Consider the following 24,226-nt stretch of genomic DNA (forward strand, 5'->3'; position numbering starts at 1 on the left):
AATGGCTACAAAATAACACTATTCGAGACTCCCCCTAATCTATACTGAGGTATTCGCCTTTACAGGACTGTACCACACTCAGAAGGGTTTCCTGGGGATACACTGTTGCATCTCCTCCTGTTGCTGCTGTTTCTCTGTAACTTGTCTGCATCACCAACATCGCTCCTACTTGCAGCCATGCTTCAATGTAAACGCTCCCTCAAATCACCTTCTAATGCTACCTAGGAAAAAAAACCCTCGTCTCCAAAGTAATTTCCTTTTGCTTTATTCATACCGTCTTTGGGGAGTTCACTGAGTTCTCCAGCTGCAATTAATTTGTGTAATAGGATACTATGTTGTGTGTGTGTTTGAGGAGAGAGAGAGAGAGATACAGAGATTTTTCTTTCATGCTCCTTGAGGGTAGAAAACACATTTTTACCAAAAAGGACATTGTCTTGCACATTGGTCATATCTAGTAATTATCTATTGATTAAATGGGATCTGATTTATTATGTGATAAGACTTAGAGAATTATGTTCCTGTTTTGTTAGAGTAGGTGCAGATCTGGAAACCTGGGACATTTACCTGGACTGAGCTGCCTGCCCCAGCCATCCAGGGAGAACACTGGGAAGGGATTCTGTAGACACTCAGAACGTCCCTCACTCATACGTGAAAGGTTGTGGGATCGGGGCCGTCTAAATGGAGAGCCGAGACAGGGAATTAAAACGGGGTATCGTGGTGGGGATATGGGCGTGGATTTTAGTGTTTCTTGAGGAAGATTCGTTCTTAAGAACAAAAACCTGGATGGTCTGTTTTATTGTACCTGGTTTCACCTTCTTTGGCTGCTTTTGCCTCTGAGCTTGATTCAGTTGCTAACCGGACAGCTCACACCTCTGACTCCAAGACCTCACCCTGCAGACCCGGGGACCACCTGCCCGGCAGAAACACGCAGCGGGCGTGGGCTGGCGGCTGGGACTTGACTTAGGGAGAGAAAGCGTCTCAGCCCAGGGATTCTAACAAAGCAACGGTTTGAATCGGCGGATTCCTGCTCCCAGCACATCACCTGGTTGTTATTATTAAAGAATGTAAACTGTTGCAGAATACGGCATTCCCGCTCACCTTGTAAAAAGCTGTCGTCAATGAATATTTTGTTGTATGGTCTATAGCAGACTCTTACAGTTACTAGTTTACTCTGACTCCATGAATGCATTGCAGGGAATATCGAGCAGAGACACCACCCTGAGGCGCCAGTGTTCCCCACCCCACCTGCAGGGACACCTTTCAAGACCCCCGGCGGGTGCCCGGAGCAACAGAATCTACAAACCCTGTGTATACACTGACTTCTTTCCTACGAACATAGATATGAAAGAAAACATAGTACCTTTGTATATATATAACAGTTCAATTTATAAATTAGGCATGTAAGAGACTAACACAATAACTAATAACAAAGTAAAACCGTTATAACAATGCCTTCTAATTAAGTTATGTGACTGGCCTGTCTCTGTCAGGATAGCGTATTATTATGTTTACACAGCGTGGGGATGCTGGATACCCCTGCAGGACAGAACAGGACGGCAGGAATTTCTCTCAGAAAATCACCATGCTCCTCAGGACGGCACCTAATTCAAAACTGTCCATTTTCCTTCCCTGGAATTTATCATTTAATATTTGCAGAACACAGTTCCCCAGATCACTGAAACTATGAGCAATACAACTGCAGACAAACAGGACTTAATCTACCAGAAAAATTTCCAGGATGAATAAAACTTGTTGCGTGTCAATTATGACATTGAAAACACTTCTTTCTTATTTTTCAGTGTATTTCGCACAATGTCTCTGATGGTACTGACGTATAGCAAATTAGTAAAAATCTGCATCGATTTGCTGAGGAGATACGGAAAATGCGTGTTCTTGTTTTATGTCAAAAACTGCAGCCATCTCTTTGAGAATATGGACTCTTTCGTCTTTGCTTTTCTCAGTTATGAGGCCTCACACAGTGACAGACAGCAGATTTGAAAAATATTTGTTGACTGAAGTATGAATGTATTATTGAGTTACATAGATTTATGAGTCATGGTCGTATTTTAAGAAAAGAAGTTATTTGGAGAAGTTAATATTTTGTTCATCCTCACCCGAGGATATTTTTGCGTTGATTTTTAGATTGAGAGCAAGGGAGGGAAGGAGAGGAAGAGAGAGAGAAACATCCATCTGAGAGAGACACACGGATTGGTTGCCTTTCGCACAACCCCGGCCAGGTATCAAACCTGAAATGCAGGTACATGCCCTGGGCTGGGTTCAAACCCATGGCCCTTGGGTCCAGAGGTCGATGCGCTGACCACTGAGCCAAACAGGCCAGGACAGCACTCGATATTTTGGAAACATCACCTTTGCAGTGGTGGAGGAAAAACATTGAAGACGTATTTGTTCATTTCTTAGAATTGCTTATATTTTATATTAATAACATTTATGGAACCTAGTGGCCCCTTTTGGTCTCCCTAAGGCTTTCGTTGTTTGTGTTATGTTTAAGCACAAAGCCTTTTATTACAATAGGCAATTAATGGTAAAGACAGCATATAGTTTATTGTTAGAGTAACACTACAATAATTAAAATTGCATAACTTTAAAAATAGCTATTTAGCCCCAACCGGTTTGGCTCAGCAGTTGGAGCGTCAGCCTGCGGACCAGAGAGTCCCGGGTTTGGTTCCCGCGAGGGGCACATACCAAAAATAATTAATTAATTAATTAATTATAGCTATTTATTGACCAATTAACTATTATTAAATATATTTGTGGTCCTATAAAATAGTACTATTTAACAATTATTTTAAAACTTAGTTATTGTAAAAATAAAATTATAAATGCTTACGTATTAAAAATTATAAATTCTCAATGATTTATTTGGTATTAACCATCCTAAACAGAATATTTATTCTTGATATAGTCTCACGTATTTGAATCAGTCATTTAATGGTATCTCTAACATTATGACACTGACATTTTTTCTGAAATAAAAAGTGTGCTTTTCTTTTTTCTTTAACTGATTTGTGACAGTATTACAGATGTCCTCTCCTCTCCTTATCAAACCCAACCCAGCCCCCACGCCCCTCCCTCTGGACACCACTACACTGTTGTCTGTGTCCACAGGCTACGCATGTATGTTCTGCAATGATTTCTTCACCTTCTCTCATCCAGTCCCCACTACTACCACCCCCCCGACAGCTGCCCGTCTCTTCCATGTGTCCCTGCCTCTGGTACTGTTCTGTTGGTCAGTTTATTTTGTTCATTAGATTCCACATGGAAGTACAATAATAAGGTATTTGTCTTTTTCTTTCTGGCTTATTTTCCTTAGCATAATACTTTCCGGGTCCATCCACACTGTAGCAAAAGATAAGAGATCTTTTGGTTTTTACAACCATGTAGTGTTCCATTGTGTACATGTACCACAGCTTTTTATCCATCATCTACTGATGGGCACTTGGGCTGTTCCAGATCTTAGCTATTGTGAATAGCACTGCTATGAACATAGGGGTGCATATATTTTTTCAAACTGATTTTTTTAAGACTCTTAAGATATATTCCTAGAAGTGAAATTCCTGGGTCAAAAAGAATTTCATTTTTAATGTTTTGGAATATTTGTTCTAGTGCTGTGAAAGATGCCATCGGTACTTTAATGGGAATTGTATTGAATCTGTAGATTATTGGGGATAGTATGGATATTATAATGATGTTAATTCTTCCAATCCATGAACATGGTATATGCTTCCACTTACTTGTATTTTTCTCAGTTCTTTTCTTCAAAATCCTTTAATTCTCAGAGTACTGGTCTTTTACCTCCTCGGTTAACTATATTTCTAGGTACCTTATTTTTGCTGCAATAATCATTGAAATTGTTTTCATAGTTTCTCTTTCTAATAGTTCATTATTGCATGTATAAAAATTCTACCAATTTCTGAATTTTAATTTTGTAACTTGCTACTTTGCCAAATTAATTTATTGGAACTATTAGTTTTTTGGTGGAGTTTTTAGGGTTTTCTATATACAATATCATGTCATCCATGAATAACGAGTATTTCACTTCCTCCTTTCCAATTTGGATGCCTTTTATTTCTTATTCTTGTCTGATTGCTGTGGCTAAGACTTCCAGTACTATACTGAATATGAGTGAAAACAGGCATCCCTATATTTTTCCTGATCTTAATGGAAATGATTTTAGTTTTTGCCCCTTGAGTATGATGTTAGCTTTAAGTTTGTCATAGATGGCCTTGATTATGTTGAGGTATGATCCCTCTATTGCTGCTTTGCTGAGTTTTGGGGGGGTTTTTTGTGGTTTTTTTTTCTTATCATAAATGGGTGCTGGATTTTAGCTAATATTTTTTCTGCATCTACTGATAAGATCATGTAATGTTTAACTTCCATTTTGTTTATGTGATGCATCACATTTTATAATTTGCAAATATTGCAACAATCTTGCATCCTAGAAATATATTCCACTTGATTATAACATATGATCTTTTTTGTGGGTAGCTGAATCTGATTTGCTAATATATTGTTGAGGGTTTTGGCATCTATGTTCATCAGGGATGTTGTAATTTTCTTTCTTCTCAGTGTCTCTGTCTGTCTTTGTAATTAGGATAATCGTGGCCTTATAAAAAGACCTTAGAAATCTACTTTCCTCTTAAATATTGTGAAACAGTTTGAGGGAGATAGGTGTTAGTTTTTCTTTGAATATTGGGTAAAATTTGCCTGTGAAGCCATCTAGTCCAGGACTTTTGTATGCTGAGAGCTCTGTATTACTGCTTCAATTTCATTAGTTGCCATCAGTCTATTCAGGCTTTCTGACTATTCCTGGTTGAGTTTGGACAATTGTGTGATTCTAGTAATTTGTCCATTTCACCCAGATTGCCAAATTTGTTGGCATATACGTGTTCATAGTATTTTTTTACAATCCTTTGTATTACTGTGGAATCAGTTGTTACTCCTCCTTTTCCATTTCTGATTTTATTTTTGTTTTTTGTTTTTTATGAGTCTTGCTAGAGGTTCATTGATCTTCTTTTATCTTTTCAGAGAACCAGCCCTTGGTCTCATTTGTCCATTATTATAATTTTTTAATCTTTGTGTCATTTATTTCTGTTCTAATCTTTATTATTTTTTTATTCTAGTTACTCTGGGCTTTTTTTTATGTTCTTTTTCTAATTCTTACAGGACCAGGGTTTGATTGTTTATCTGAGATGTTTCTTGCGTGTTGAGGTAGGCCTGCAATGTCATGGAACTCCCTCTGAGCTCTGCTTTTGCTGTGTCCCGTAGATTGGGTTGTTGTGTGTTTAAAATGTATGCTTTTCAGTGTACTCATGCTATAATTTTTTTTCCACAAAGCTTCCTGTAAAGTTTTCAAAGTTGCATTTTAGCTTTAATAAATCATTGATACTTTAAATATATATATATAAATCTATGACAAAATTATACTGACTCCAGAAAACCCCATTAAATTACATCTGCCTGTCACTTAAATCTGCATTTACTGTAGAAATTTATTTACTTTTAGCTTTATTTTTCCCTACATGTCTGCCATGTAAAATACTTTACTAAATTATCTGTTAATGTTATCTTTAAAATGACAGATTCCTTAAAAAATAATGATGCATGTATTGACCCTACTTAAATTAACATATTATCCCAAAAGGCAATATGGTTTCTATAATAAGCACATTTAAAAAAATTTTTTTTTCTTTAGAAGGGAGAGAGAGAGAGAAACATCGATGTGAGAGAGAAGTATCAATCGGCTGCCTCCTGCACACCACCCACCAGGAATCGAGCCTGCCACCTGGGCACGTGCCCCGACTGGCAATCAAACCGGGACCTGTCAGTCCACGGGACAATACTCAGTCCACTGAGCCACACCAGCCGGCCTAATAAACACCTTTTTAATATTGTGAGGGCTACTATCTTTTTCTATCAACTGATTTCAAGTATTTCAAATAGATAATTTAATTCTTCTAATTTTTATATAGTGTTAATTTATTTTTTAATGTTCTTTTCCTTTATTGATTTTCAAAAGAGAGGAAAGGAGACGGAGAGACAGATGGAAACATCGGTTGGCCGCCTCCTGCACGCCCCCCACTGGGGATCAGCCCACAACCTGGGCATGTGCCCTGACCGGGAATCAAACTGGCGACCTCTTGGTGCAGGGTCGATGCTCAACCACTGAGCAGCCACACCGGCTGGGAATATATATAGTGTTTCTTATCGAACAAATGGATTTTTTACAGGGCCAGATAAAAACGTGATAGTTTAATTATTCACATATAAAGCCGACACCTCTACTCAAATGCCGTGTGATTGATGTTTACATCAGTTTTGATTTTCCTGCATCGTTGTTTCGTTTTCAACTCTATTGCGACATCCTTCCTATTTACCAGCAACATATTGCAATGTGACACATGTCATTATTTTTTCTCACATCTGCTTACCTTGTAGCTTTGATTTTCATGGATGCCACCATGATCTTACGCCAACAGGAAGAAACATTAAACCCAAAATTGCCCAGCAGCGTGGTGTGATGCAAGACATGTCAACTTGAGGGCCAGACGGGTGGTCCTGGGCTCAACAACCAGGCCTTCCATTCACCTCCAGAGGGACCGCATCTGTGATTATGTGACCAATAAACAGAGAGGCTTAATATATCTGGCAGAGGTGTGCTAACCTATTACGTTATCCTTTCATGATCATTTCTTGAGTGGAACCCACAAGAAATTATGCATAAACACACTACTGACCTACTTCCCTGGGGAGCATCTGTTTATTTCTTTCTTTATGTATTTATTCAATCCTCACCCGAGGATGTTTTTCCTATTTATCTTTAGACAGAGTGGAGGGAGGGAGAGAGAGAGAAACATTGACGCGACAGGAACACATTGACTGGCTGCCTCTCAAAGGACCCAAATGAGGGCTGGGGACGAACCGCAACCAAGGTCCGTGCCCTTGACCAGAATCGAACCTACGAGTCTTCGGTCCACAGGCCGACTCTCTAATCACTGAGCCAAACCGGCCAGGGCACATTTGTATATTTTTAACAAGACAATGATGTTAACAGTGAAGTGCCTCTTGTCACCTGGACAATAGACCATAGGGGAACAGAAGGAGACAGGGAGCATGAGGCCAGCCTCTCACGTTCTGCTGCCACCTCTGATCATCGGTGCACTGTCAGGACACAAAACACACACACACAAAACAACAACAACAACAACAACAAATACCGCTAAACACTGAAGAACTAAAGTACTTCTATCGCAGAGGAAAACTTGATTTTAGAACAAATCATCAGCTACTTTCTAATGCGTTTCTTGATTCTTTAGAGAGTCAACATCTCTGGGAAGGAAAAGCAGAGATTGTCCGTCAGAAAGTGAGTTGGGAGCGAGAAGGGCCGGGATGAGGCAGAGCGTGTCCGTAACCACTGGTTTCCGATTCCTGGAAGGTTGTGATGCAGATTAGAGAGAGAACAACGGCATTTGTACCGGGAAGTTATTTTTTCTGTAACTTTCTCTTGCAGTTCTGGGGAAAACAGCGGTACCTCTCCTGCATACCACAGGAACTGATTTCTGAGCGTCTGCCACGCGGGGGTAGAAGCTGTTTGAAATCCACAGGCCTGCGCCAAGGAACACGGGTCCTCACCTCTGCCCTCCTCTTCCTCCTAGGTGCCCCCCTTACTCCTCGACAAGCAGTTCTCCGAATTCACCCCGGACATCACGCCCATCATTTTGGCCGCCCACACGAACAATTACGAGATCATCAAGCTCTTAGTTCAGAAGGGAGTGTCGGTGCCCAGGCCGCACGAGGTCCGCTGCAACTGCGTGGAATGCGTGTCCAGCTCGGACGTGGACAGTCTCCGCCACTCCTGCTCCAGGCTGAACATCTACAAGGCCCTGGCCAGCCCGTCGCTCATCGCGCTGTCCAGCGAGGACCCCTTTCTGACCGCCTTCCAGCTGAGCTGGGAGCTGCAGGAGCTGAGCAAAGTGGAGAATGAGTTCAAGGCTGAGTACGAAGAGTTGTCGCGGCAGTGCAAGCAGTTCGCCAAGGACCTCCTGGACCAGACGAGGAGCTCCCGGGAACTGGAGATCATTCTCAATTACCGCGATGACAACAGTCTCCTAGAAGAGCAAAGCGGCAATGACCTTGCCAGGCTGAAACTGGCCATCAAGTACCGTCAGAAGGAGGTGAGTGTCGCCAGGTGTGATCCACCAAGACGCGGGAATGTAACCCGAGGGCAGCAAGCTGGTGCTCCAAAATGAGCTGGGAGCTCAAAAAAAATCTTATTTTTTACATCCTCATTGATCCTAGGTATGAGCATTTTATATTTAACTGTAAGAGGATGATGTTGATTGTTTGATTGATATTTGTCTGATCAGTAACTATGACGCACAGTGACGAGTGATACATTATTTCACAACTGGTGACGGTTTCGGTAACCCTGTTAGAAAGGATACATTCACGTTGGCGTAATGGAAACACTTACGAATTTTAGGATTTTCCGGCTGAGCGTTCGGATTCTCCCAGTTATATGTCCTGTTACTTCAGAGAGTCACACGGATCCTGTGAGTGTCTGTTTTCTCCTCTATGTAACGGGCTGGATATTTATGACATTCGATTATATGCATATTGATGAACATAAAAGATGCCGCTCACAGGTTTGTATGCAGTGTGGATACACTTGAAGGATCTTAGTGAACTGTAAGTTATTCCATTAATAAAATACATGCTTAGAAATTACTAATAAAGGAAAAGACGGGCCCAAGAGCAGATAAAAACTAAAACGTTTCTCATGTCTGGCTTAGTTTCTTGGTTTTTCGGGAACAAGAAGTTAAGAAAGTTAATAGCAGGAGGGTGATAAATTCCTCAAGGAAAGTTTCATGGGTTTGAAGTGTCAGAGGAGGAAGTTTCGATCGATTACACTTGTTACGCAGTATAATTGTGCTTCTGTTCCTGTCACCGTTGGAGGTTTGAGGCCTCAAAATGCTGTACTTCTCTCTCCAAAAAAAGATTAGTTCTCTGTTCACTTCTGAATTACAGCAATTACTCACTGCAGAACAGCAATGCGAAAAAAACTATGTACGAAGAAAGAGAAAGAAAATGAGACTTCTAATTTAAAAAAAAATGGTTTTCTTTTGAACTGGGCCCTGAATCATACCAGCTTGCTTGGTCTATTGTTACTTACTAAATATTTATGAGTCAAGATACCTGAATTTGCTTCCTCTAGTTTTTCCTGCCGTTTTTTCGTCAGTTGTCATGGAAACCTGAGACTGGCTGAAAGGGGCTTTTCTGAACAAAGAGGAAACAACTTCTTTTGTGTGCCTGACTCTGGAGTCACACATGCTGCTTTGAACCATTTCAAAAATGTCAACGCATTATCTCAGGTGCTTGAGTTTGGGACTCAGGGACCTGACATTTTAAAGGGGCTAGAATAATTTGAATATACAAAGATAAGAAATTGGTGCAACATTTCATTGGATTAAAGACTTTTAAGTATAAAATATTAAAATTAAAAGCAATTCTGTGCATTGGAACTGATCAGATGAGGCAAAATATCGATGTGGTCTCAGGCCTTGTGATTAACACAATATTACGATTTTTCGGGGGAATGGGGATTTAAGGCATTGACACAGTGATTACAAAGGTCTTTACTTAGGCCCGGCTGGTGTGGCTCAGTGGCTGAGCATTGACCCTGCACCAACACGTTGCTGGTTCAATTCCCGGTCAGGGAATTGGACGCACGACTTCTGTGAAGGAATTGAAACAAAGCTCTGTGACATAACCGAATTCTGCAGCTGATGTTTGATCAGCCGGAGCTGCCAAATTCTTGTTCGGGGTTGTGCAAGACAAATATTTCAATGTGAATTTCTTACATATTAACATGTTGTTGCGGCAGAAGTTTGGTCGGCAGGAAGAGACAGACTGTGTGCACTCGGAGGATTAGAAAATGACTGTTTCATGTGCACAGGTGCTGGCCCTGCGGAGTCCCCTCCAAAGGCTGAGCCCCGAGCCTGGCTTCCAGCCGCCTTTTATACCTGATAAGCCTCCGGGTATTTGGGGGCTTCTAGTTCTGCTGTGGTTCTAGTTCTGCTGTGGTTCAGGTGGTTGGGGATGTACGGGGATTACAGAGCCAGGGGCGGGGTCTGTACACTGCCCAAGGGGCTGCACCTGGCCTCCTTCTCAACATATTCTTATCGAACAATTACTTTTATACATTTCATTCGTTCATTCATTCCTTTTTTCATTAACTCTTCAAGCACACACTTTACAAAACACATTCTGGGCAACTCAGAGAACTTAGGACTCCCGGTGGGTGTTTCTTCCATGCGCAGCCCGGAGTCTATTATGAGGACACAGTAACATCCTCAATATAAATTGTCCTCTGTTTTGTATCTGAAGCACTAAAAATGGTCATTCTCACTAGCCAGGTATGTTATGTTCGACAAATTATCCTTTGGGTTTACACTTTCTCTCATTTCAAATGGGATCATCCGACTTGGGGTGGTGAACACACAATACAGTCCACACATGGTGTATTATAAACTTGTGCACCTGAACCCTATACTTTTATGGCCCAGTCTCACCTGGATACATTCAATGGAATAGAAGCAACGGGGTAGTAATACTTACCTGATAGCTTGTTTGTGACGATGGAGAAGAGCGGAAATCCAGAGCTGAGCCTACGTCAAGGCGTATTTGCCCTTGGAGAGTATCTCTCCGTTATTACTGGTCATTACGGCTGCCGGAAGCATAAATCAGAGAATTCGAATACTGACTGGCTTTGTGAAACAATTCAGGATTCGGCTGGACCGCATCCCGTCTCACAAGCTGAGGTTCTGCAGCGTCAGCATTGTTCTAGAAAGCTGGGCAAGGGGCCTATTAGCAAAAAATTGTCTGTAGGCCCAGGCATCTTCCTGTCTGACAGGGGGAAGGACGAGGGTTCTATTGTGCAGATTCCCACTTTTTTTGTCTTGTTGACTCTATTACATGTCCCCCATTTCCCCACCTTTGCCCCCTGCACCCTGTCCCAGCCGCCACCCCGGGCCGTCATCACACTGTTGTCTGTGTCCACGGGCTGTGCATATATGTTCTCTGGGTCATCGCTCCCCCCCCCCTCTGAGATCTGTCCGTCTCTTCCATGCATCCGTGTCTCTGGTGCTGTTTTGTCCGTCGGTTTATTTTGTTCTTTAGATGCTACATCGAAGTGAGGCCATGTGATGTTTTCCCTCTCAGGGACGGAGAGGGCCCATGTGACAGATGACATCTTTAGCGCTAAAAGAATATTCTAGACTGGGTGGTCATGGTGACGTGTCTAGGAGAGGTGGAAAGAGCAGTCACATCAGGGCTGACGTCCTGGGCTGTATAACTCAGTGCCTGCAGGTCCTTGGACACTGCTGTCAGCGTTGGTTGGTTTGTGTTCTCATGGAGACTCAGCACGAGGGCCCGAGCACGCACAGGGAGGCACACGCTGTCTCCGTGCTCCCGTAGCAGACAGGTCAGCTTCGTCGTCACACATTTCAGTGTTTGCGATGACTTTATCACAGCCTCGTCGGCCACGTTACACTTCTGAGTATCGAAGTCAGTTCATCCTTCTCGTAGTCTATTAGTATGATCAGTCCTTTGAATCATTTATGCTAAAATATACATCCTCATAAAAAATATGTGTACATCTTGTCCCAGCTCCTCAGATCGTCTATGCTCTTATTTTTCCATTAAAAGCTTTTTATATCAACTTCTATTATGGATAGAAGACACTTGATTTTTTGATTTTTTTATTTTTCTTTATTGATTTTAGAGAGAGGGAAAGAGAGAGAGAAGCATGGATGAGAGAGAACATGATTGGCCGCCTCCTGCACGACCCCCACTGGAGATCGGGCCCACAACCTGGGCATGTGCCCTGACCAGGAATCGAACCGGCGACCTCTTGGTGCAGGGTCGATGTTCAACCACTGAGCCACACCGGCCGGGCATAGAAGACACTTGATTTTAATTTGTCCTTCTAACCAGCACTTTAAATATACGTCAGGCGTTGATTGTGTCTCCCCTTTGAACCTGACAGAAACACCTCCGCTCGGGAACTGATACCACAGCCGCGCTCATGACAATGTCCAGCGTGTGGCGGGACCTCTGTGCCTGAGGTGGCCCCGAAGACATCACGGTCGTGAGCTGCGGGGCAGGTGACAGGCAGTGTTCCTCTCTGGGTGTCCTCCCCGGCAGCTCCCAGGAGCACACTCACTGCCCCGTTCCTGGGCCCACCGCTCTGTCCCCGTGCGCGAGCTCGGCCTCACCCACTGTCACTGGGCAGCACCAGCACGGGTCACGGCTCCCCAAAGCCTCAGCCCACCCTTCCGGGGGCCCCGGACAGGATGAGAACCTGTCCGCCGGGCGGACCGGACTGTGGCAGGTTTCAGGGCGTGGAACCCAATGCCCTCCAGTTCCTTGACAACTAATTAAATGACGTGTAACCACTTTCTCCTCATTCATACCTGAAAGCGATTTTTTCCTTCTACAATTAAATATGACAGCGTAAGTCCAAAACATTCTGAGTGTACCTTTTTAAATGTCATTGATTATAAAATGATACATTTATCTCAGGAAACATAAAACAGCGGATCTGAACTTTAAATTAGACATAAAGAGACCTTTTATTTGATACGGCTTTGGGTAATGCAAAAAAGGAAAACAGAAAGCGATTTCTTTTCGAAGAGGCAGAGTCTTCAGTTCATCCGACCAGATGATGTCTGTGTGATGTGCAGTCCTTTCTAACGTATCTTGTCACGGAACAAAAGCTACACAAGCACGTCACATTAATATCTTTTTTAAAATTCACTGTATGTTGGACACCTTTCCTTGGTCCTCAAATGCATTACTTTTTTTGCTCAATACTGGTACTTCCGTCTGCGTAATGGCTGATAAAATCTGCTGTTTTCCATTATTCAAATGCAAGGATTAGGTTGTCGATGAAGAACCACTTTTGTTTCTTTCACACAAATGCTGACATTTACGTTGGAGGGTTATCTTTTCTAACGTTATTATTGATGCCTGTTTCCTCTGTCACTCATTCTAAACAAAATTAAGAATTACCAGCTTTTGAAATTATAGCTTTAACAGATGATCCCAAACCAATATTTTTGAAAAATACAAAAATGTTAGACTCACAACCATAAAAATCCTAGAAAACACAGGCAGTAAAATCTCAAACATTTCTCATAACAATATTTTTTCTAATGTATCTCTTTGGGCAAGAAAAACAAAAGAAATAATAAACAAACGAGACCACATCAAACTAAAAGGTTTTTGCACAGCAAACGAAACTGTTAATAAAATAAAAGACAGCACACGGAACGGGAGGACATTTATGCCAGTGATACACCTGATAAGGGGTTACATCCAACGTTTATAAATAACTTATATAACTCAACACCCAAAAAGCAAACAATCCAATTAGAAAATGGGAAAAGGACCTGAATAGACACCTCTCCAAAGAGGTCATACAGTTGGACAATAGCCATATGAAAAGATGCTCAACATCACTCATCGTCAGAGAGATGAAAATTAAAACAACAATGAGGTATCACCTCACACCTGCCAGAATAGCTCCATCCACAAATCACCAAACAACAAGTGCTGACGAGGGTGTGGAGAAAAGGGGACTCTAGTGCACTGCTGGTGGGGATGCAGACTGGTGCAGCCACTATGGAAAACACTATGGTGTTACCTCAAAACATTAAAAGTGGAACTGTCTTATGACCCAACAATTCCACTTCTGGGAATTTATCTGAAGAAATTCAAAACACTAATTCGAATGAATACACGCACCCGTATGTTCATTGCGGCTCTATTTACAAGAGCTAAGATCTGGAAACAGCCCGGGGTCCATCAGCAGACGAGAGGATGAAACAGCGGTGACACGTTGACACACTGGAATACGACGTGGGGGTAAAAGGGAAGAACGTGTCACCCTTTGCCACAGCACGGAGGGACCTGGAGAACGTTATGATAAGTAAAATAAGCCGGTCAGAGAAAGACCAGTATCATATGATTTCAGTCATGTGTGGAATTGAATGAACAAAGTGAAGTTAACAAGCAAAATAGAGACAGACTCATAGACAGAGAACAGGCAGCCAACTCTGATGGGGTGGGGGTTGGGTTTGAGGAATTGAGCAAAAAAGAGAAGAAAAAAAAGACAAAGAACTAATGGATTTGGACAAGCGTGGTGATTTCGGGGAGGGGGTCAGGGGAGCTGGAGATGAAAGAGGGTATAAGGGAGATTAGTGGTGACGGATAAAAATAAAATAGCCCTGGAAGGTCTGGCTCAGCAGTTAGAGCGTCCGCCCACAGAACGAAGGGTCATGGGTTCGATGCCCAGTCCACGGCATGTACCTGGGTTGCAGGTTCGATTCCTCGCCCTGGTCAGGGTCGTGCGGGAGGCAACCAAAACGTGTGTCTCAAATCCATGTTTCTCTCCCCCTCCCTCCCTTCCACTCTATCTGAAATCCATGAAAAAATGTCCTCGGGTGAGGACTAACATAACAAATAAATTGATTAAATTAATAAAATGAAGAACAAAAACCCAATAGGTGGTCTTTTGGAAATACATGCACGAGAAACATTGTTGCTCCTGAGAGATAATACAATCCCCAGCTGTGTCTCCTTGTGCCCTTCACAGGGAAGGACAAAAGTCGGTTTACGGTTGCGACTGTGAAAAGGAGCGTCTACTCTTGTATTATTATTTATTAATTGATGTATTATTTGTCATTCAAACAACTGAATATCTACTTTTGCCCCACCCTGCGTATGAGAGGAAACATTTTAACTGACCCCCACCCCCGTTTTTTGATCCTATGAAGCATATTTACAGTTTTTCTAAATAGAGTTTGTGTTTTATTTGAATTTTTTAAGACAAAAGCACACAGTGAACATCTCTAGGACTTGTAATGCCTGTATGTCTGCCGTTCTTGTTACAGCAGCCTGAACAAAGACACCCACAAACTTGTGAAATATCATCAATGGTTCTCTTAAACCAGTAAGTTTGGAACATAAATAACAGTCCGCCACCAAAGCCTGGCAACCCTATTTCCAGTTGCATTTCTTAGTATTTCCCCACCACTTCCTCGCCCCGTTTTCCTGTGCCTGTACCCTAATCTTCTCTCATCCACGTTCACGCTAAACTCCAGAATATTTGGTATATAAACATCGCCTTATTAAAACTATTCTATCGAAATATACGGAACATTACACTATTACTTCTTCTGTGGCAAAATACACGTAGCGTTGACTCTGCCGTCGTAACCATTTATAAGCACACAATTCAGTGGCCTTGATGACGTTCCTATTGTTGTATAACCGAAACATCATCATTTTCAAAGCTGATCATCTTCTCAAATTGGCACTCGATACCCATTAAACAGTGACTCCCCCACCCTCATCTCCCAGACCCCCCAAACTTCCTGTTTCTATTGCCTATTCCAGGTGCATTATAGAAGTGCAACAGGACAGTATCTGTTCTTTTATGTTTGCTTTGTATCTTGTAGCATAATGTCTCCAACATTCACCCGTGTTATAACATGTATCGAAACCCCCTTCCTATTTAAGACTGAATAATATCGCCTCGCAGGTACACACCAGATACTGTGTGTCCCTCCATCTACGGAAGGACATTCCGTTTATTTCCACGTTGGGCTATTATAAATATGTTATTTTAAAACCCTAGCCTGGTCCTCTATTGTTTATAGATTCTCTAGAATAGGACCCAAGTTCCTTAACAAGACACCATATCCGAGCTCTGAATTTCTGCCTAGCGTCGCCTCCCGCCCTGCGCCAACCCCATTCTGTGCCAGTTGAAAGAGCTTCTTCGCCTGTGCTGTGTTCTGCCGGCGTCACCTCTGTCTATTCCCTTGTTATTTTGTTACCTTGAAATGTCACCGTTACCTCAGGCTGCATTGGACTCCCTTTTTAAGACCTTAAGACGCAGGCTCCAGAAAGGTGCCCACATTCTCTCTCTCGGGCTAGATTGGCATTCGCTCTCTTAAGTCTGGAGCATGTACCTTCGCCCTGTTACATTATAATTCCCTGTGTGCATTGCTGTCCCCGTTGTGACACTGAGCTCCCGGGAGCCAGGAACTGTGACTCAGTTTCGCCGTATTCAGCCCCTGGGATGGTGGTGGGGTGTGGTCTGAGCTCGACAGAGGTGTGCGGAACGAACACTATTTCTCTCCAAGTCAAACCTTCCATTTCTGAAATAACTCATTGATAGCCTTCCTAAAGGAGTTCACGTTACAGAATAGCTTGATCACGGGTGAGGAGACAGTAACAGGCCTTGTGCATAATTTTTGCTGACTGTCCCTGTGTGTGTGTCACTGGTTAACGCTATGGGGACGGACGAAGAAAACAGTGGGTGGCTCCCTTCGGGATGGGCGAAGGGAGTGACTGCTTAAGTAATACTAGGCAAACATATATAAAATGCAATTTTTGTATGAGTTTGCTTTTAATTATTTTTATTAAAGAATTTTTTAATCTAGCCCAGGCTGGTTGTTCAGTGGTTAGAGCGTCAGCCTGCAGACCAGAGAGTCCTGGGTTCTATTCCCACTAAGGGCGCAGACCTCGGTTGCGGTTAGTCCCCGGCCCCGGTTGAAGTCATGTGGGTGGCAACCAATTGATGTGTCTCTCTCACATCGATGCCTCTCCCTCCCACATTGTCTGAAGATAAATGTAAAAATATCCTCGGATGAGGATTAAAAAAAAAAGAATTTTTTTATCTAAAGTAAAATATATTTAATACTATTGCTTTTTCATCTTTATCATTTATACAGTTTGACTGTTACCTGTTGAATCAAATGTTGCTTAATTATTGTTCACGTAATATCTATCATGTTCCTGTGATTACAGTTGAGGTACCAAGAAGCTGCAATAGCTACTAAAATATGACTGACATTTTGCATTGAGCCATTTTATTTTTGTCCTTCCAACGTACTTGATATTTTTATTGCAATTTTACTTACTGTTCTGTCATTTCTTTATGAGCTACTGGTTGTTGATACAACTCTGGCTGGGACTTTGGCTCTTGAGGCAGAATTTTCAGTCTTGCAGCTTTTCTATTGAGGAAAAATAACCATCCTAGAACATAAATGCAACATTGGCTTTGAGATATTGCCGGTAACGTACCTTCCATGTGGTGCTTGTGTGAATTGAGTGTCCTAAAACACTGGCAAACTATCTAAAAAGAGCAATGAGTGAATAGGTACAAAATATATTATTTAAACTTCATTTTTATTGTTGACACTATTACAGATGTCCCTGTTCTACCCCCCTCTCCATTTTCCCACCTCCTCCCACCCCCACCCCACTTCCTTCTGGCTATGACACCTCACTGTTGTCTGTCTGTGGGTTATGTATATGTTCTTTGCCTAAACTCCTCACCTTCAAGTCTTTCATCCAAGGATATTTAAGAAGAAATATACCTAAAAATAATACTAATGATGCTCCAAAGAGTCAAAATTTAAATGACTACATTTATATTGTATAATATTCATTGGCTGAAAATCTAACATACTGCATTGCTCACTCTTTCTTACATAATCCCAGTTGTTATAACTTATTTTAAATATGATGAAACAAAGAAAATACATGATACACATAAGAGAAAATATTTGAGGAAGTGCAGTTCTTTAAAAAAAATTAAATAACCTCTAAGGAAAATAGTCTTATACTAATGATAGAAAACCACCTAGTGAACTCAGATTTAGTCTCTAAGACAAGTCATATAAGTAAATCAAAGAATGAAGGCAAACTCTTAAGACTTGTGATGAAAATTGAATTCTAATTGTATTTGTAAAGCAACTTTTATTCTCAAGAAAATATTATCAAATTAAGTCCAAAAATATATAAAATAATTATACACTGCAACAAAGTGGAACTTATTCCAGGCATGCAGGTTGGGTTCAACATTCTAATGAATTCATGTAATCCACCAAATCAATCAACTTAAACAAACAAACAAACATGATTATTCCAATAGATGCAGAAAAAGTGTTGGACAAAATCCAACACTCATTCATGATAAAAATCCTCAGCAAACTAGGAATGTATGGGAGCGTCCTTGAGTTAGTAAAGAATATCTACCAGAAACCTGCAGCCAACATTATATGTAGTGGTTTGAAACTTGAAACTTTTCCTCCAAGGTCGTAACAGGCAAAGGTGTTCTCTCTCACACCTTTTCGATATTTGCTGAGACTTACAGCGAGCGCAATAAGACAAGGTAAGGAAAGGGAACATGGACAAATTATGAAGGAATGAACAAAACTGCCTTTGTTTGCGGATGACGTGATCATCTGTGTAGAAAATCTGAAAAAGAATCCACACCCTGCCAGGTTTGGCTCACCAGTCAGTGTGTTAGCCAGCGAACCAAAGAGTCACAGATTTGATCTGGTCAAGGACATGTACTTGGGTTGCGGTTTGTCCGGCCCTGGTTGGGGTCGTGCGAGAGGCAACTTGTTGATCTCTCTCTCTCTCTCTCTCTCTCTCTCTTTCTGAAGATAAGTAGAAAAATATCCTTGGGTGAAGGTCAAAACTTTTAAAAAAAGAATCCACATAAAAAACTTCTAAAACTAATAAGTGATTTGACTGTAATATATAAGAATCCATTGTTTCCCTTGATATTAACAAGGAATAAATGGAATTTGAATCTAAAAACAATGCAGTTTATACTACTGGCCCCCAAAATGAAAGACTTAGTCATAAATCTAACAAAATAGACGTAAGATCTATTTGAAGAACACGATGAAACTTTGGTGAAAGAAATCAAAGAAGAGCTAAATAAATAGATGTTCATAGGCAGGAAGAGTTAAGACTGTGACGGTATTAGTTCTACACAACTTGACCTATAGATTCAATACAATACAAATAAAACTCCCAGGAGTTATTCTGTATACACTGAAGAAGTGAAAGACCCAGATAGCAACAGAGTATGAAGGAGAAGAACAAAATTGGAGGCTGGTGGTTTTTTAATGCCAAGACTTGCTGTTCACCTCGAGCAGTGGTCCTCAACCTTCCTGATGCCGCGACCCTTGGATACAGCTCCTCATGTTGCATGTGGGCGTATCTGCTTGTGGGCGGACCCGTCTGGAGACGGAGAGAGGAGCCGTGTCTCGGTTCCTAAGACCATCGGAACTATGTGTTTTCCGATGGTCTTTGGTGACCCCTGTGAAAGGGTCGTTTGACCCCCACAGGGGTCATGACCCACAGGTTGAGAACCACTGACCTAATCAAGACGGTTAGGTATCGGTGAAAGAATGAACAAATAGATCAATGAAAGGAATAGAGAGCATATAAATAGACTCCCATAAACACCGTAAAGTGTCCTTTGACAAAGAAGCAAAGGCAAGTCAACGGAGCAAATACGGTCTTTTCAACCATCAGTGCTGGGACAACTGGATCACACCAACAAACAAACACCTTTCACAAAAATGAGCTCAATATGGTTCCTTGAGCTAAATGTAAAATGAAAAACGATCCGTCTCCAAAAAGATTATCTAGAAGAAAAGCTCGATGCATTTGGCATAGCAACCACTTTTTAGAAAAAACCAAGGCATGGTCCATGGAAGAAAAACGTTGGCAAGCTAAACCTCACGGAAATCAATTTACTATGAAATACATGCCACAGGAATGAGAAAACAAGCCACTGCATGTGAGAAAATATTTTCAAAGCACACGTCTGATAAGGAACTGAGATCTGAAATATACAAAGAACTCTTGAAACTCAACATCTTTGCCATGAGAATATTGCAGAAAATTAGCTGTGTGGTAGTTCTAAAAACTTATTTTATCGATAAATATAGTCTTCTCCTGTGATATGTAATCCACCAAAGCAATCAACTTAAACAAACAAACAAACATAATATACTCAACAACCTTTGGATGGAGTAGACCTACCAGATACCGTGTGCGGGAAATTTACCAATACTTGAACCAGAGAGCATAGCCGAATTAAATCTTCTGATTAGATCCAATTGGACCTAATCAAAGCTTTTAGCCCCTGTCAAATTATTGAATTAATCTAGTCATTGGCAGAAGGCTGTTATCAAAACTTTTATATGTCATTGATTTGACTCCAGTATGTCAAATCAATAATCCCCGAGGCGGCTCCACATGATCTGGCCAATCAGAGAGGAGGGAAATATGACAAGAAGAATCTAAACAAGTCAAGATTCATCACAGAGAAGACTACACCACTTACGGACAGTTACTGCTGTGTGACGTTGGGCAAATTACTTAACCTGTCTCAGACTCTAGTTCCTCGTCTGTAAAATAGGTGTTATAATACCTATCCAGCAAGGTAATTGGAAAGATAATAAAGAGTATCTAGTGTGGGGCATAGCAGAGGCTCAGTAAATGGTACATTTTATTATTACATTTTACATATCTCCCCATGCACCTCTGAAATTGTCACATCAAAGAGGGTAATTCAGCCCGACCAGTGTGGCTTGGTATTTGAGCATCACCCACGCACCAAGAGGTCAATGGTTCGATTCCCGGTCAGGGCACATGCCCAGGCTGTGGGCCAGATCCCCAATGGGGGGTAGGCAGGAGGCGGCCAATCGATGTTCTCGCTCATCAATGTTTCTATCTCTCTCTCCTTCCTTCTTCTCTCTCTAAAATCAATAAAGGAAAAAAAATTGAAAGAAAAGGATAATCCATAATCTTCAACCATAATATCTTAGTAAGTGTTAATACAATAACATTATTCTTGAATATAATGTTTTTGCCTGAAGAGTCATGAGTTAAAGTAGCCCAGAAATTATACTGTTCTCACAAAAAAAGGGTTGAAATGTGAGATGAGGAAATTAAAATGTATTCAAATAAAATTAATTAGAAAATATTTCTTCTAATGCATTTATTTTTTTCCTTTGTTCTTTTCTTTTTTTATTAATTTATTTATTTTTGTTATGGATGTTTCTCCTTTTTCCCCCACTGATTGCCCCCTTTCCCTCCTTCCCCACCCTGTCCCCAGCTTTGTTGTCCATGTCCATTGTCCATGCACACATGCATATACATTCTGTGGTTTATTCCCCCCCCCAATACTCCCCTCCTTTGAGGCTTATCAATCTGTACCCCACCTCTATGTCTCTGGGTCAATTTTGTTCATTGGTTTATTCAGTTCATTATATTCCACAAATAAGTGAGATCATATGATACTTGTCTTTCTCTGTTTGGCTTGTTTTGCTTAGGATAATAATTTTCAGGTCCCTCCATGTCGTCTCAAAAGATATGAAATCCCTCTTTCTTACAGCTGCGTAGTACTCCATTGTGTACATGTACCACAGCTTTTTCATCCATTCATCTACTGATGGATACTTGGGCTGTTTCCAGATCTAAACTACTGTAAATAGTGTTGCTATGAACATGGGGGTGCATATATTTTTTCTGATGGGTGTTTCAAGCTTCTTAGGATATATTCCTAGAAGCGAGATCACTGGGTCAAATGGAAGTTCCATTTTTAATTTTTTGAGGTAACACCATATTGTTTTCCACAGTGGCTGCACCAGTCTGCATTCCCACCAGCAGTGTACTAGAGTCCCCTTTTCTCCACACCCTCGCCAACACTTGTTGTTTGATAATTTGCTGATGGCAGCCATTCTGACAGGTGTGAGGTGATATTTCATAGTCATTTTTTTTTTATCCTCCCGTGAGGACATTTTTCCATATTTTGTTCAGATAGAGTGGGAGGGAGAGAGAGAGAGAGAAACATCAACGTGAAAGGAACACGTTGAGTGGTTGCCACCCACATGACCATACCAGGGCCGGGGACAAACCGCAACCGAGGTACATGCCCTTAGCGGGAACCGAACCCGGGTCTCTCTGGACCACAGGCTGACGCTCTAACCGCTGAGTCAAACCGGCCAGGGCCATAGTCATTTTAATTTGCATCTCTCTGATGATTATTGACATTGAGCATTTTTTCATATGTCTCTTGGCCATTTTTATGTCCTGTTTGGAGAGGTGTCTATTTAGGTCTTCTGCCCATTTTTTAATTGGATTCTTTGTCTTCCTTTTGTTGAGTTGTATGAGTTCTCTGTATATTTTGGAAATTAACCCCTTATCTGATGTCTCATTGACAATTATGCTCTCCCATACAGTGGGTATCCTTTCAATTTTGATGGTTGTTTCTTTTGCTGTGCAGAAGCTTTTTAGTTTGATGTAGTCCAATGTACTAATATTTGACTTTCTCTGTTGCCTTAGGTGTTCTATTAGTAAAAACTCTGCTGCATGTGATGTCTGAAATTTTGTTGCCTACATTTTCTTCTAAGATTTTTATTGGTTCACGAGTGACATTTAAGTCTTTTATTTGTTTTGAGTTTATTTTTGTATATGGTGTAAGTTGATGGTTTAGTTTCATTTTCTTGCATGTAGCTGTCGAGTTTTCCCAACGCCATTTCTTGAAGAGATTGTCTTTACTCCATTGTATGCTTTTGCCATCGTTGTCAAATATTAATTGAGCATTATGTCTTGGGTCAATATCTGGGTTCTCTGTTCTGTTCCACTGGTCTATATGCCTGTTCTTGTGCCAGTACCAGGCTGTTTTCATTACAGTGGCTTTGTAGTATAACCTGATATCCGGTATTGTGATCCCTCCAACTTTTTTCTTCACTTTCAAGATTGCTGTGGCTATTCGGGGTCTTTTTTGGTTCCATATAAACTTTTACATTATTTGTTTTAGTTCTATGAAATGTCCTTGGTATTTTATTTTATTTTAAAATTTTTTTCTTTATTGATTTTAGAAAGAGAGGAAGGGAGCGGGGGAGAGAGATAGAAATATCAATGAGAGAGAACATCGATGGGCCACCTCCTGCATGCCCCCTCCTGGAGATCGGGCCCACAACCTGGGCATGTGCCCTGACTGGAAATCGAACCAGCGACCTCTTGGTGCAGGGTCGACGCTCAACCACTGAGCCACACCGGTCGGGCTGTCATTGGTATTTTAATGGGGGTTGCATTGAATCTATAGATTGCCTTGGGTAGTATGGACATTTTAATAATGTTAATTCTTCCAATCCATGAACAAAGTATATGCTTCCACTTTTTATATCTTGGTCTATTTTTTTTTGTCCTGTAGTTTTCTGCAAACAGGTTTTTTTATTTCTCTGGTTAAGTTTATTCCTAGGTATCTTCATTTTTTTTGTTCCAAAGGTAAATGACATGTTTTTTTAGTTTCTCTTTCTGTGTGTTCATTATTGGTGTATAACAATGCCAGTGATTTCTGGGTGTTAATTTTCTAGCCTGCTACTTTGCCAAATATATTTATTAAATCTAGTAGTTTTGTGATGGAGTCTTTAGAGTTTTCTATTTACAATATCATGCCAGCTGCTAATAATGACAGTTTTACTTCCTTTCCAATTTGGATTCCTTTTATTTTTAATTCTTGTCTGTTTGCTCTGGCTAAGACTTTCAGTACTATGTTAAATAAGAATGGCGAAAGTAGGCATCTCTATTTTATTCAGGTTCTTAAGGGAAATGCTTTAAGTTTGGGCCCATTGAGTATGATGTTGGCTGTAGGTTGTCATAAATGGCCTTTATTATGTTCAGAAATGATCCTTCTCTTCCCACTTCTCTGAGAGTTTTTGTCAAAAATGGGTGCAGTATTTTGTCAAATGCTTTCTCTGTGTCTATTGATATGATCAAAAAGATTTTTATCTTTCATTTTGTTTATGTGGTGTATCATATTTATCAATTTTATGAATATTGTACTAGCCTTGCATCCCTGAGATAAATTGTACCTGATCATGGTGTATACTTTTTTAACATATTGCTGGATCTGATTTGCTAAGATTTTGTTGAGGATTTTGACATCTATGTTCATCAAAGATAGTAACCTGGAATTTTCTTTCTTTGTAGTGTTTTTTATCTGGTTTTGGGATTAGGATTATGCTGGCCTCATAAAAAGCACTTGGAAGTCTTCCTTCCTCTTGAAGTTTTTGGAATAGTTTGAGTTTTTTGAATGTTTGGTAAAACTCCCCTGTGTAGCCATCTGGACCAGGGTTTTTATTTGCTGGGATTTTATTGATTACTTCTATTTCATTAATAGTTATTAGTCTGTTCAGATTTTCTGACTCTTCCCAGTTGATTTTTGGAATAGTATATGATGCTAAGGATTTGTTTATTTTGCGTAGGTTGTTGAATTTGTTAGCATATAATTGTTCATGGTATTTTCTTACAATCCTTTGTA

General features: G+C 40.9%; 1 protein-coding gene across 1 annotated transcript in view; it reads left to right on the forward strand.

The window, feature by feature from the left end:
* Positions 1–24,226, forward strand: part of TRPC4 (transient receptor potential cation channel subfamily C member 4) — a 178,486-nt gene that overhangs the window by 24,863 nt on the left and 129,397 nt on the right. The window contains exon 2 of the mRNA XM_036250161.1: positions 7,674–8,192. Within this exon, the coding sequence (XP_036106054.1) occupies positions 7,674–8,192 (519 nt within the window). The remainder of the gene's footprint in view (positions 1–7,673; positions 8,193–24,226) is intronic.

Source organism: Molossus molossus, unplaced genomic scaffold (genome assembly GCF_014108415.1).
Source record: "Molossus molossus isolate mMolMol1 unplaced genomic scaffold, mMolMol1.p scaffold_m16_p_9, whole genome shotgun sequence".
NCBI lineage: Eukaryota > Metazoa > Chordata > Mammalia > Chiroptera > Molossidae > Molossus > Molossus molossus.